Source organism: Tigriopus californicus, chromosome 7 (assembly GCF_007210705.1).
Source record: "Tigriopus californicus strain San Diego chromosome 7, Tcal_SD_v2.1, whole genome shotgun sequence".
Taxonomy (NCBI): domain Eukaryota; kingdom Metazoa; phylum Arthropoda; class Copepoda; order Harpacticoida; family Harpacticidae; genus Tigriopus; species Tigriopus californicus.
Window position 1 is genome coordinate 3559153 of NC_081446.1, and position 12545 is coordinate 3571697.

Here is a 12545-nt window from a genome sequence, read left to right on the forward strand (position 1 = left end):
AGGTATGGCATGAAGTTTTTGAGAAATAATAATGTTTTTGCTTCTTAACAGCATTGCCATAAACGATAAATCAGGCCACAAATCTCATAAAACGTATCTTTAACACAAACATCATTCGGTCCATCACGAGCCTCGGTCACTTTTCATTTTTCGTTGTTCAAAATGACTAAAAAACAAGCACATACATATGAACCATCACCAACGACCATTTTATGTAGTTCAAGAATGGCTTCTTGGATCCCCATAACAGTCCGTTCATACAGGAGACAGAAACACATGCTTTTAAAATGTCTTAAATCTTCGTCTATTCGTGTACCTTCAAACCTCAGTGGGACAGTTTGTATCATCAAAAGTAGCAGGTAATGTTAGCAGACACCAAAGCAGCCTATTGGCACAACGGTCACAAAAGTAGCAGTATGTTCAAGAGTTGTTGGTTGTTGTAGTTGTTAAAAAGAGAGGTATAGTTAGTCTGGCCGAAAGATAAGTTGAAGAATGTGATGATTGATTGATTGATTGATTGATTGAATGAATGAATGTTGTTTCTTCGTAGAGAGTAGTGGACATGTCAGAACTGAGTAACAAAGTTCTGTCTCAATGAAAAATAAAGCAAAGCAACCAAAAAGCGACAAGAACATGGGACAAACAAAGAACATGCTCACCATCGCTACTCTTGTTCCGCCCAAATTTGGACTCTCCAGGAGTCTCACTGGCGTCTCCATTATGACTGAGGTTATCCGCCGAGGCATTGGTGGGTTGGAGCTTATCCCGGGAGGCGTGGCTGGCCGGAGAGTGAATCGTAGAACGCCCTCGTCGCAACGTGTTGAAGCGGGTCACGAAACTGGTATTGTTCTTGAAGCTGGAACAACATGGACCATTAACGTACACTATCAATTGACTATGTGGAGCTTGTGTTCAAAGCCAGTGTAATCGGTGGGTAAAGATGAAGGTTGACTGGGAGATGAGAGACCAAAAACTGAATTTCCATGCACATGTACCAAATCTCCATGGGTTGTTAAGCGACAGTTAAGTTGAAAAAAAAACAATACCATACATTACTCTCGTTTTATTTAAAAACAATTTCATTTTTTTTAAGATCTGCTTCCAAAAGTAAAACAATTCTCGACAATCAGTGTTTAAGCTTACTGATTATCTCAAAGGTGGTCATCTTAATGTCTAATTTTAGTAGCACTTATATCAGGGCAGACCAAATCATGTCATCTTGACTAGTTATCCTCAAAAGTCGCTTAGACAACCATGGCAATGCAAATTACAAAGGTTTCCTCTAGCTCAAAAAGTATTTTGGGAATCTCATCTTTTCCTATCAACATCACAAGTGACAAACGTTGGAGTTTTGGTTTTCAATATGCATCTATGTATGAATCTAATGTAGGAATGCATGTACAGTATGTATGTACCTTACTTTTATCTATGCATTGTAGTAAATCGTATCAATCACAAATTCACGACGTGAAACTAATCAACAACACATCCATATGACGTTGGAATACATTTGTACTCTAAGAATCCTGGTATGGAGTGAAATAATCGGTACTCTTTAACAAGCGTGAGTGTTTGCGTGTCAGCTCTATTTTTTAATGCTAATAATAATAATATAAACTCACATCGCACTACGTCACTAGTTTTATTCAAGATTGAAGGCACGATTTGAGATGCCTTAGAAATCTCCATCACGAGCCTGTCGTTTCCAACAGACTTCGAGTTTGAACATGCATGGTTGGGAAAACGTGACATTTTGACAAGTTTAGTGGTAAGACAAATGGGATTTCGTTCCAGAGTAGTGTTAGTGTATTTACATTCATTCTGTCAAAATCTTTACAATATGCTACGGAGATGGGTTGAATCACATCCAAGCGGAAAATGTCAAAATGCGGGTGGAAGGTGGGTTTTTAAAGATCAAAAAGGTTCCCAGGTCTCTTTCAAATCCTCTGGGAGAGAATATTCACAAAGGCATGAAAGAGATCTGGATCTTGACCACGTGATTCAATATATATATATATATAATATATCACTTCATTTCAAGCACCTGTCCTCCGACAACCGGCTCTCAAACGACTTTTTTCTTTCAGAATGACATGGAAAATTGGAAAAAGAAAAAGCGGCGCTTTTTATAACGAATGTTTGGCTGCAAGACGGCACTAGCGTCGGTAATACGTCTGAAGTTGAGACTGTGTTGGGTTCAGTGTGACTGTGTACGTATCTTTGGGTTGTTTAAGGACAATGAGGTTTTCGAGGGAAAAATACTACGGACCCGAAAAATGGGAGTAATATTGTTGTAGTTTTTTTTTGTCGTGAGTTCATTTGTCACTGTTACCTGTTTCGTCTGAACAAACTAGTTAGACTAAATCGCCTGTCATTGGGATTTAATGACTCTGAACCTGAGGGGTCATTGGGATCCTCAGTGTTCAACCTGATGAAGAAGGGAAACAAAAAAGGGCTAAGGTTGGTTCTTTTCACACAATACTTGAACTCGACTGGAAGTGATGGGTGTTGTAGTCTGTTGTCAAAACGGTCAAGTTGGGGTCAATGAATCGAATCTGCTGGCCATCTACGAACAACATCCCCGGAACAAGAAACACGTCTGCTAACGCCAACCAGATATGAACCAGATTTTTGGTATGAACAAAGAATGCTACCCCTCCTCTAAGTTGTCGACCGCTTCTCTACACATGTCAAGCTTTCATGTGGCTTTAAGAAGAACCATCAATTGGCAACACTTGAAATACCGATTAACACTACCACAAAACTAAGGGTAGGAATGACATAGATTTCAAAAATGAATTTCTGAAAATCAAAATGGAACGAGCATTTCTCGACCCTGGTCACATTGGAGAGCTAGTACGCTGAGGTTAGTTTATAGGTTTGACAAAAGCCTGAAGATACGCTCTGTCTATGCAAATTAATTATGTTAATTGGGTTGTACTGTGTATGCCATGCAAGTCCATTTATTTTCGTTTCGGTGACTCGCTCTGATGTTGGTACAGATCATTATCAACACGAGGATTTTGCCTCCATATTAAATGCTAAGTTGAAATAACACAACGAACATATGTTCCAAATTACGATGGCAAAATGTAACAAGAATAAAAAAGTCTCTAAATCACAAGCAATAATGAAGGACATCGAAGAGTTGAACTGCGCAATTTCTCTTTAGTGACCGGACAACTTCCTCAATGATCAAACTTTGGAACCAATTACGAAGCCGGATTCATATTCACCAACACCATTCGACATTCGCATTCATAAAATGTGGAAAAGACATCCGGCACAGTAAAACCATGCGTGTGTTTTGAAAAATCATCATGATTAAAGGACATTTGCACTCGCAAAATGGAACTCGAACCAATTAGGTTCAAGTTGCCTAATTTCCTTTGAATTTTGAAAACGAATGAGTGTACTTGCTTTATCGAAAAATTTTCGGCGATAAGCTCAAAATAGTCTTTGTTCTGGCAGATGTCTTGACGTCCCTCACCAATATGATGAAGACATCAAAGAAACAGGTTTTTTTCCAAAAAAAAAAGGCACGGAGTCATTTTGGAGAATCTTTGTTGAAGCAACAAATTTACAGCTTCACTTTTGAAATTGGAAACGAAGAAGCCGTTCCATTTTTTCTTACTCTGTGTGGCAAGTACGGAAAGGAGGGCTAAAAACGCAATTTCAAGATGGAAATGTGACCATTCCCTAAAGCCCAAAGTTTATAAATCGTAGATTCTATCAAAAAACGAATCATCTTTTCTGTGTCTCACCAAATATTCAAGCTCAAAAGCTTTGTTTCATCAAAACAAAGTTGAGAGAGGCCTTTCCATATAATCTTTAGATGACGGTTACTCGCAAAAACTCGCACCCATACGAAACGAGACAAACATACTTAAAATGTCTTTTCTTTACGTCGAATTCACTGACGAAAAAGTCAATTTCATCTCGAGCTCTCCTGGTCATCTGTGTTCCAGACATGGTCCGTATTTTTATCGTTTTCTCATACAAGTTCCATAGGCAGGCATGTCCTCGTTGGGTTGGACACGGCCAAGATAGAATACTAACGACCATTTATGCCTGCCATTTTACCACTTGGGTTTCTCGTTGCCTTACTATTACGGACCATTGAAGGATTAAAAGGCCTGAATGAGAAATGAATGCGATTTTTTCCCATTCATCTCCCATCCTCACCTTGCACATCCTAGTGAGGTGACAGACAATCTGCAATTTTTCAGGAACTCTACAACAGATAATTAAGTGAATCAAAGGCAACCAAGAAGAAAAGAGATTTGTTGATACACTCCAAATTGGGATCAAAAGAAACAAATGTAGCGAAAAGAGAGAGAGAGTGTCCCAATTTTAAGCACTAGTATTGTACTGCTCAGATCTTGAATCAAACTTTTCACTCATGGGAGAAAGCATGCATGCAAGGGGATCAAAGCCACCGTCTCGCCGATCTAACTTTACGAAGCGCAAGCGAGAAGAAAGACCATCGTTCGTGTAAGACATGCCAAATGGTCAAAGTCTGACCTACGAGGAATGGAATGAAAAGTGCTTCGATATTCACAATGCAAGTCCTTGAGCAGGCCCACTCCACTTGCAGCCATTCCAGACACTGTGGAGTCGACCTGTTGCATGGATGATTGGAGGTCCCTCCATCTATCCAGGACTAGTACATGTACGACCACCATCCTGAACTTACGAGGACGAGGGTGATACAGAGCAAGAGGCGTTGGAAGCAATCAGATCTGCAGCCGAGCCTGAAGAGCCATGGGATTGTCCAAGGTTGGTTTGAGTTGCGTTGGCATTGCTGAGGATTATCCTATCTCTTATCTGAATGCTCTTGCGTCGAAAATCGTCAAACGAAAGTTTCCTGTACAAATGAGGGAGAGGAGGAAGAAAAGACAGAAGTGGCAGAGTAGTTACGGTACACTTCGTTGGGTCAGCTGCTCAAAGTAGAGTTTGTACAGAGACACGCCACAACCGGCGAGAGAAATTGGGCGTTTACTACGTCCACAACAACAACAACAACAAAGTGAAACAACAACACACCATCAATTTATGTCAACAAAGCGACCCAACTTTTCATGCTCGGAGATAAATTCTTTAAATTTTACAACGGACTTTGAATTCGTCGAGCTTTGTTCTGATTTGACGCTAGGTGGCCACGAAATGTTAATAAATGGGATGTGAAAATATGGAAAGAGAGGCTCTTTGGTGATAGAAGGAATAATATGAAAGCCTACGTTCAGGACTATTTGTTTGTTGCGACAGCCACCATGTCCTGACATTTTGTGACCCTTTTGAAAGGTCCTTTCCGAGGATGCTCAATTCCACGCTTACGTTCCGAATATCGCAAGGCATATGCCATGTAGTTTAGGACGGAAATCTTCCTGCTTGAAGTATAAGATAAGCTCAAAAGACGGAACACTATGTTGCAGAGTTGGACACATTCCATTTTTCAGTAAACTAATTCCAATTATTACATTTACTCGGGCATTTATCTCGAGCATTACGTGGTGGCATTGCCTTTTACATCCATGAGCATGAAAAGTCTCAAAACAAGGCTTTAGACGATGACGCATACAAAGTAAAAAACAAAATTGACATTGACGAACTAAAAGGGAATTACTGACAAAGTTGCCGTAGAAAGGCCCAAAGTCAACACTTACTTTATCTTTCACTTGAGCTCTTAGATCTCAAACAAATAGTTCTTTTTAAATCTAAGTGGAGACCTTTGGTCCCTCGGATGAGATCGGTGTCTAGTAAAAGTGCTATTACGTATAGCCATGAGCTAAATTATGTATGCAGATAAAAGTGGTATCAAGGGTAGAGTGCGAGTTCGATTTTTTAATATAACGTTTGCTCTACGTGAAAAAAAACCTTGGTTTTTACTTGAGTTCATAATCGGAAGAGGTGCTCAATGAATCACTTGTCTCCAAAGTGTCCCGCCTTGGGAAGAAGTGGTGAAAGAAATAGACATTAGAAGAAGGTCGAAATAACATATCTTTAATCTTATGGTTGAGTTCTCCTTTTATAGTTGTTGGGAACTGAGCCATGCGTCGAAAATCGTTTGCATGAATAGTCAATAATGAATCGCGATGCCACTAAATAGCAAGCAAATAATGACCCCCCCCAAAAAAAAATCAGAGCAAAGAGAAAGCGAGAGAAAATGAAGAGGAAGAAGGATAACTGAAAAGATTTTTACAAAGATCAGAGAGGTAGTGAAAGAAGTGGTATGAAAAAAAGGAAGCCAAGCTTGGAAGGATGAGGAGGAAATCTTGCTCTGGTGTCTCATCGTCTGTGCAAGAGCAAATCAGATGGTAATGTATGTACGTATGTTCGTATGCTCGATATTACCTATTCTTTCCTTTATCCCTATTGAAAAATGCAAGAAGAGACTGCGATCAAAAAACAATTATCATCACTGCCAAAAGTCCTCGGGCTAATATTAATCCACTGCACCATAAAGAATGATGATAGCCTTCAGGACCAGGGAGTTACTTCATCAAGTCTTAAAGGCACTAAGAAGCCCATGCAATGCGAATCACTTACGGCGGTGGAGAACGTTGAGCCACCATGTGGATCTTCCACGTGGCCTCTGAGCACGAGTTCTCGTCAGCTGCGTAGCACCGCCAAAGACATTGAATCAGGGTGGCGGCTGGGACACGTCTTCGGATCATGTGCTTCTGGCGCTGCTGTTGTTGGACCTTCAGGGCAAAACCGGAGCCGAGAATCCCCTAGAAAGTGATGACATGGATGTGGTTGGGGTTAAGGCTCCAAAGTTTCATGCCAAGTACAATGACTCCATGTTCAAAGTCCATCGAAAGTTGATGGTTGTTTAAGCCCAAAGTGGGAGTGTTGCTTTACAACGAGCTTACTATGTCTGGAGATTTTAAGGGTTTTAGAAAGTTGGCAAGGTAAAACACAAAATCGTGAGGTCAAATGTGGGAGAAAACTTCCAGACCTTTCTTCCTTCTCCTGGGCTGTTATTTTGCCTTGGATATTTCATAATTGTTTCCCTGCCTTGACACAAAAACCAAGGTTTGGGTGAAATGAAATTGCAGTAAGTCTGTACAGCCTTGAGAAAAAAACCCAGACCTTTCAACTAAAAAGAAGATGAAGCGCTTTCTCAGGCCATTTCAGATCTTTCCAAGACAACTTGGTAAGCTAGTGGACCGACAAATGTGTCCAAAATTCTAGATTTGGCTTTACTTGCTTGCGAAAACAAGGGACTGTCCAATACAAGAAGAAACCTCACCGAATGAGAGAACAGTGTACAAGTACTATTACGTTTCAAGCAATGGGTCGATTAATAAAAATAAAGCGCCTGTAAAAATCAATTCGTTTCCTTAATCTTGCAACTAAAATTTCAGATCTCCAATGACCTTGGGTTATCTTTTGAATGGCTGCCAGTATCTCGTATTTAAAATAAAAAGACCTTGGCAACCCTTCCCCTTTTAGCCTTTCATTCTTTTGTAGTGCTTTCCCTCAATAGCTCATCCATCACTCAATTAGTCATACAATCTCGTTCTACGGTACAGATTGGTGGGTCTTTCTTTCTAAAGGCAAGTGAAGAACACTACTCCCACAGACCCTACCAATTTGATCTTTTTGTGTTTAGGCAGTACAAATGGAAAGAATTTTTCACTAAAATGATAAAAAATTAGTAGTCTAACGTAATGGTCACTTTGGACTGGAAAGAGCCATCCATCAATTTTCCAATTACAACATGAGCCAAATTACTAAATCTCGAAAGGCAGTTGACTTGAATCAAACTCACAGCTGGAAGAGCAAAGAACGAGATCCCCAAGAGAGCGCAACAAGAGGCGATCATTTTCCCTTTCCAAGTCTCAGGGACAGCATCTCCGTAGCCCACGGTACAAAGTGTAATCTGAAATGGAAGCAGGAAAACCCAAGGATAAATGTGTGGATGGTAATTCCTGTTGAGAGCCAACGAGTTCATCGGTAGCTCCCTGGCTCTTGGCTATGTGAGTGGTTGAACAATCCGTTATTCTTTGATCGGCGATGCGTTTCTGAGAAAGTTAACATCCTCGATTGAACTTACCACTCCCCACCAAAGAGAATCGGCGAAGCTGTTGAATTTCGGATTGACGTCTTTTTCAACAACGTAAATGAGGAAGGAGGAGAAGACCAGCCCAAGCATACCAATGTATATGGTAGTTATGAGTTCCTAGAATATAAATGATAATAATCTAGACGTCATTGTGAAATTGGCTCGAATGTGAACAATGTTATACATCGTGTATCTGTATTCCGTGTCATCGTGAGGTGTTCAAATTTTGTCGCTTCTTTTGGGCCAAAACCATTAAAAGATGAATCTTTGGGGCATAAAGGCGCCTAGAAGTGCTCCAAGTCTTTAAGCCTCAGGGCAAGATCAGAACGTAACATCAGGTTAAGTTTCTGACATGTGAAGAGAAAGCAGTTTTCCAAGGATTTTCTTTTGAAACACATTGCTCTGCAGCATTGGGTGTGGCATTGCCATTATTGAAAATTGGATCTTTGTAAAGGTTGGGATTAAAAACATTGTAATTTGGGGCGACTTATTTCATCAAAGTTGTGCTTTCCGTCGAAAATCTGGGTTGTGACACAACACATGGTTTTGATTTGATGCTTGATGCAAATATATATTCAAGCTTGTAGAAACCTCCCATATTCTTTTTAGCCACATTGTTGAATTTGGCCAAGGTCCCGTGGGTAGATACATCCAAGCTCATTAAGGGGCCTTTAAAGGTTGTGGTATACATTCACAAGAACCCATTGCCTATCCAGTTGTTAAGATGAAGTGAGATGGACAACCTTAGGAATCATAAAGGTCATTATAACGAATTAAGACCCCTTGTACAAGGATCAACTTTCATAATAATGGTATTCATGGCCAAAAATGAGTCTGAGCATTGAAATGCCTTTGAAATAAATCAAGAGCTTCATTTACCTATCTAAGAAAAAGTGAGTTGAGTCATTAACAACAAAAAAGCATTCTCGCAATAAAAGGCTGGAAAAGTTGGGCGCTTTTTGATTAGAAAACATGTCCAATTCCTTGACCAAAATTATAACTATCTCCAAAATGAAAGAAGAAAAGATTTGTGACACCTCGGGTTAATTCAATATCGAATCATTGGGACTGTAAATGGAGAGAATTCAGTCTCAACATTTCTTGATGTCGTTGAAACGAGCACTTTATCCACTGACCTGTCGATGAGCATAAACTACGGATCCCAAGAGTTTCCACGTTCCTCCCCTGCGATCCATACGAACCATCCGCAAGATTTGGAAGAAACGGAGGCCGCGAAGTGCGGAGGCCGCGAACATCTGGCCATCGGGACTGGATAATACCACAAGGGAGGCACAAACGGTAATAATATCTAAAAAAAACCAGTGTTAAACCATTGCACAATCACTTAACCAAAATTTACTCAGGCGAGAAAATGGGCTAAAACTACCAAATCGACCCAAAAGAAGACATTGTAGTGGCACAAATATGAATCCCTTTGCATAGATATGAAATAGAATGGGTAGCTATTCCCCTTGAGATGTGAAGGAAAAAAGAAACAGATGATGTCATAATATAGACAAGATACCCAGCTTATGCCACTTATTCCAATTTGCCAGCTTATTAAAGCAAATAGTTGTGCTGGGGCGAGTGAAGCAAAAGTTGGACTCGTCCGAGTCCTTGTATTTTTGACTTTTTGCCGGACTCACCGAATTCGGACTCGAGTCTTTTATTAGATTTAGTCTTATCAAAAAGACTCTCTTTAGAAATTCTAAGAATAGTATTTTTTTGCCGTGTCCGGACTCGAGTCCTTTCTAGAAGACTAAAGTTTGGCCAATTTCTCCAAAATCGAATAAAAGACTCGAGTTCACTCGGACTTGAATCCGGACTCGCCCCAGCACTAGCAAATAGTGTTTTTATTTTGAGCCAAGAATACGAATAGTGCAGTAACAGAATTACGCGCAGACCAAAAATGAATATTTTGAGTTGTGTAGTACAACTCATCCTATTGTTGAAAATTTAATTGGATCACAATGAGAGTTGGCTATGATGTTTGTCTAAGTTCTCACTACATAAAGTGCCCAAAATTAAGGTGCCACACTACATTTTCCTTTGAATTTATTTTACTTCACAAGGCTGATACGAATTGAAAATGTCCCTATGTAAATTTGGGACATAATCATTCAGTAGGACTCTATCAATCCTAGGCTATCGTTAACGTTATCGAAGCTGTTTTAAAGATGTCAAATGATTTCAGGACAAAATGTTTTAATAAGAGGCAACGTGATAAATGGAAAAAAGCATTGAAAGTGATTTAGTGGAAAAACGTCCATTTTGAAGTTATGAGGAATCGCAATAAATGAGCGCCTCCGGTTCCATCTCAAAGTCCCTCCCTCAGGACCATTAAATAGACGTAAAACCCTTAAAAGTTCAACCATAGACCCATTCCTGACTCACGAGCTTCACTCTGGGTGTAATTAAACTCGGAAGGAGTCTCAAAGTTCTTGCCTTGGCTCCTCCATCACGATTTCATACCATTGAGCCTCAAAGATGTTCATTCTCCTTCTTAAGGACTTGCCATACATGCATATCTTATGTATCTTTCAGACTTTTCTCGACATACTGGCTTTAAGAAGGAAAGAACGAATGACCTTTGCCATCCTATCCTAAGTGTATGCACGGTAGTATTATAGCTGAAAGAGTTAGAGGCTGTTTTTTCCCCGCCAATCCTTCACTAACCCGGCATCATCCTTATCTCTTGCATCATTGATGTGGGAGGGATCTTGATCCCATTCATAAAAACTTCAATATTCGCGAAGACTCACTTAAGCTCTCCCATTGTTTCAATCCCATGGACCCACGAAATTGGAGTGGCAAACCGTGTTCACCTTGATAGCCTTGGCCTCGCTCTCAGGAAGCGAGATATCTTATTATTGCTATCTAATTTAGGTTGGTCCTCACAATGTACAATATGTATGTATGCTTTTGAAGGAAGCTCGTATTTCACTCACCTATAATGCAGAATGGACTCCGGATGAACCGGAGTCGACCAAAGAAGCCTTGGTATCGAGAGCGACATCCTGAAGACCACAGCCTACGAAAGCAAAGGAAGAACGTTTGAGTGGCCTTCAAAACCGGTCGTGGAACAATGAGGTCCCTTGTTCGCGCTTTGAATCCTAATTGACTTGGTCTTCACTAATTGACCGGGTGGGTCTAATTGGCGTCAAAGTTTTCATGCTAAGGAGGAGTGGTAACCCGATAAGGCAGTCGAGAGGTCGGATGAATGGCCTTCGTACCTGACTAAGAACTCCACGCCAAACCAAACCACCACGATAATCTCCAAGTAGAAAAGAGCACTCTCGGCCTCTTGACGGAACTCATTTTCGTCTACAGTGGACACCACGCTCAGACCCAAGCACAAGAAGACGATCACAAAGCTGGAATGGGAAAAGATCAAGATCAAGCAAGGATAATGCTACGCTTGGCCCAGCCTTGCCAAACTAAAAAGGCGGCTAATCGTCGGAGGGTGGATTTGAAAGAAAAATACGAGTTTCGCAGAGTAGGACGTCTTCGGCCGCAAGGGAATCGTGAAAATTTTGAGGACACGAAGCTCTTTTCTCCATTTAAACCTGTTTATCATAGCTCTCACCTCGAACTTAGCTTATGGACTTCAATCAAGGGAAGAATACATTTTTATGCAAGGAAATGTCCATAGAATGTCCGAAGTAAGAGCCTTGAAAAACGGGTCTCTCAAAAACAGCTATTTATCCAAACCGTCTAATACTGGACAGAGTTAATGAAATCTAGCTGAGCCTAATTAATTTAACAAATTTCAATTCGTATTGATGATGGATTATAATCAGCCTTTTTCAAGGAAATATCAGCTTTTATTAAGTTATCACAGCTAGTATTTTTTCAAGCAATTAAAGTGCATTCTCCGCCTATTCGAGGGCTACCTCATGTACCTTGAATGATAATAAATGCATTCGGATTCCTTTATGATGATCTTTTGTTTTAATAGATTACATTGGGCCTCTGTTTAAAGGATCGTATTTCAATCTGAAGCTTTCTTTTAACAAACAGTGTTCTAAGAGTAAGGTCTAATATTCCATTTTCCAATCGACGAAGATTCAGGCTAACTGAAATGAGTGTTGAAAGAAATGAACGAACTATTCTACCTAAAGAAAATCACTTTCAAATGGGCCCTCTTCTAATCATTATATTCATTATTTTACTTGTGGTACATTGCATAGTAATATCGCATATCATGGATTTGAAAATCATTTGCACAGGACCTTCAAAAAGGAGTGATCCAAAACGATCACATTGGCCCGAAAATCCTGATCATTAATAAGGGCCCTTATTTCCAACGTCACACGGCCCAAAGAAAACGGAAAGAGGCACGGTAGATTGCTACATAAACTGCTCTTGCCTTGCCTTGAACGCAATTTCTTTTCAGGACATTATGTGACCCGAGGCAGTAATTGAAAATAAGATTTTGATAGAATTAGTCAAAAACAACACAAACTCATTATAA

General features: G+C 40.1%; 1 protein-coding gene across 14 annotated transcripts in view; it reads right to left on the reverse strand.

Moving 5' to 3' along the window:
• LOC131883214 (potassium voltage-gated channel subfamily KQT member 1-like) overlaps positions 1-12545 on the reverse strand; it is a 53590-nt gene that overhangs the window by 8986 nt on the left and 32059 nt on the right. For 11 of the 14 annotated variants that reach the window (XR_009373596.1, XM_059230618.1, XM_059230619.1 and 8 more), the window contains exons 3-11: positions 11305-11445; positions 11020-11102; positions 9208-9380; positions 8063-8188; positions 7778-7888; positions 6550-6734; positions 6355-6372; positions 4697-4867; positions 660-856 (exon numbers count right to left, since the gene is read on the reverse strand). Coding sequence is in view for 13 of the 14 variants with exons in the window: in XM_059230618.1 (XP_059086601.1) it covers positions 660-856; positions 4697-4867; positions 6355-6372; positions 6550-6734; positions 7778-7888; positions 8063-8188; positions 9208-9380; positions 11020-11102; positions 11305-11445 (1205 nt within the window). In the remaining variant the exon portion in view is untranslated. Of the gene's footprint in view, positions 1-659; positions 857-2332; positions 2429-4696; positions 4868-6354; positions 6373-6549; positions 6735-7777; positions 7889-8062; positions 8189-9207; positions 9381-11019; positions 11103-11304; positions 11446-12545 lie in introns of all 14 variants that reach the window. The other 3 variants (XM_059230612.1, XM_059230613.1, XM_059230614.1) reach the window with 3 other exon arrangements.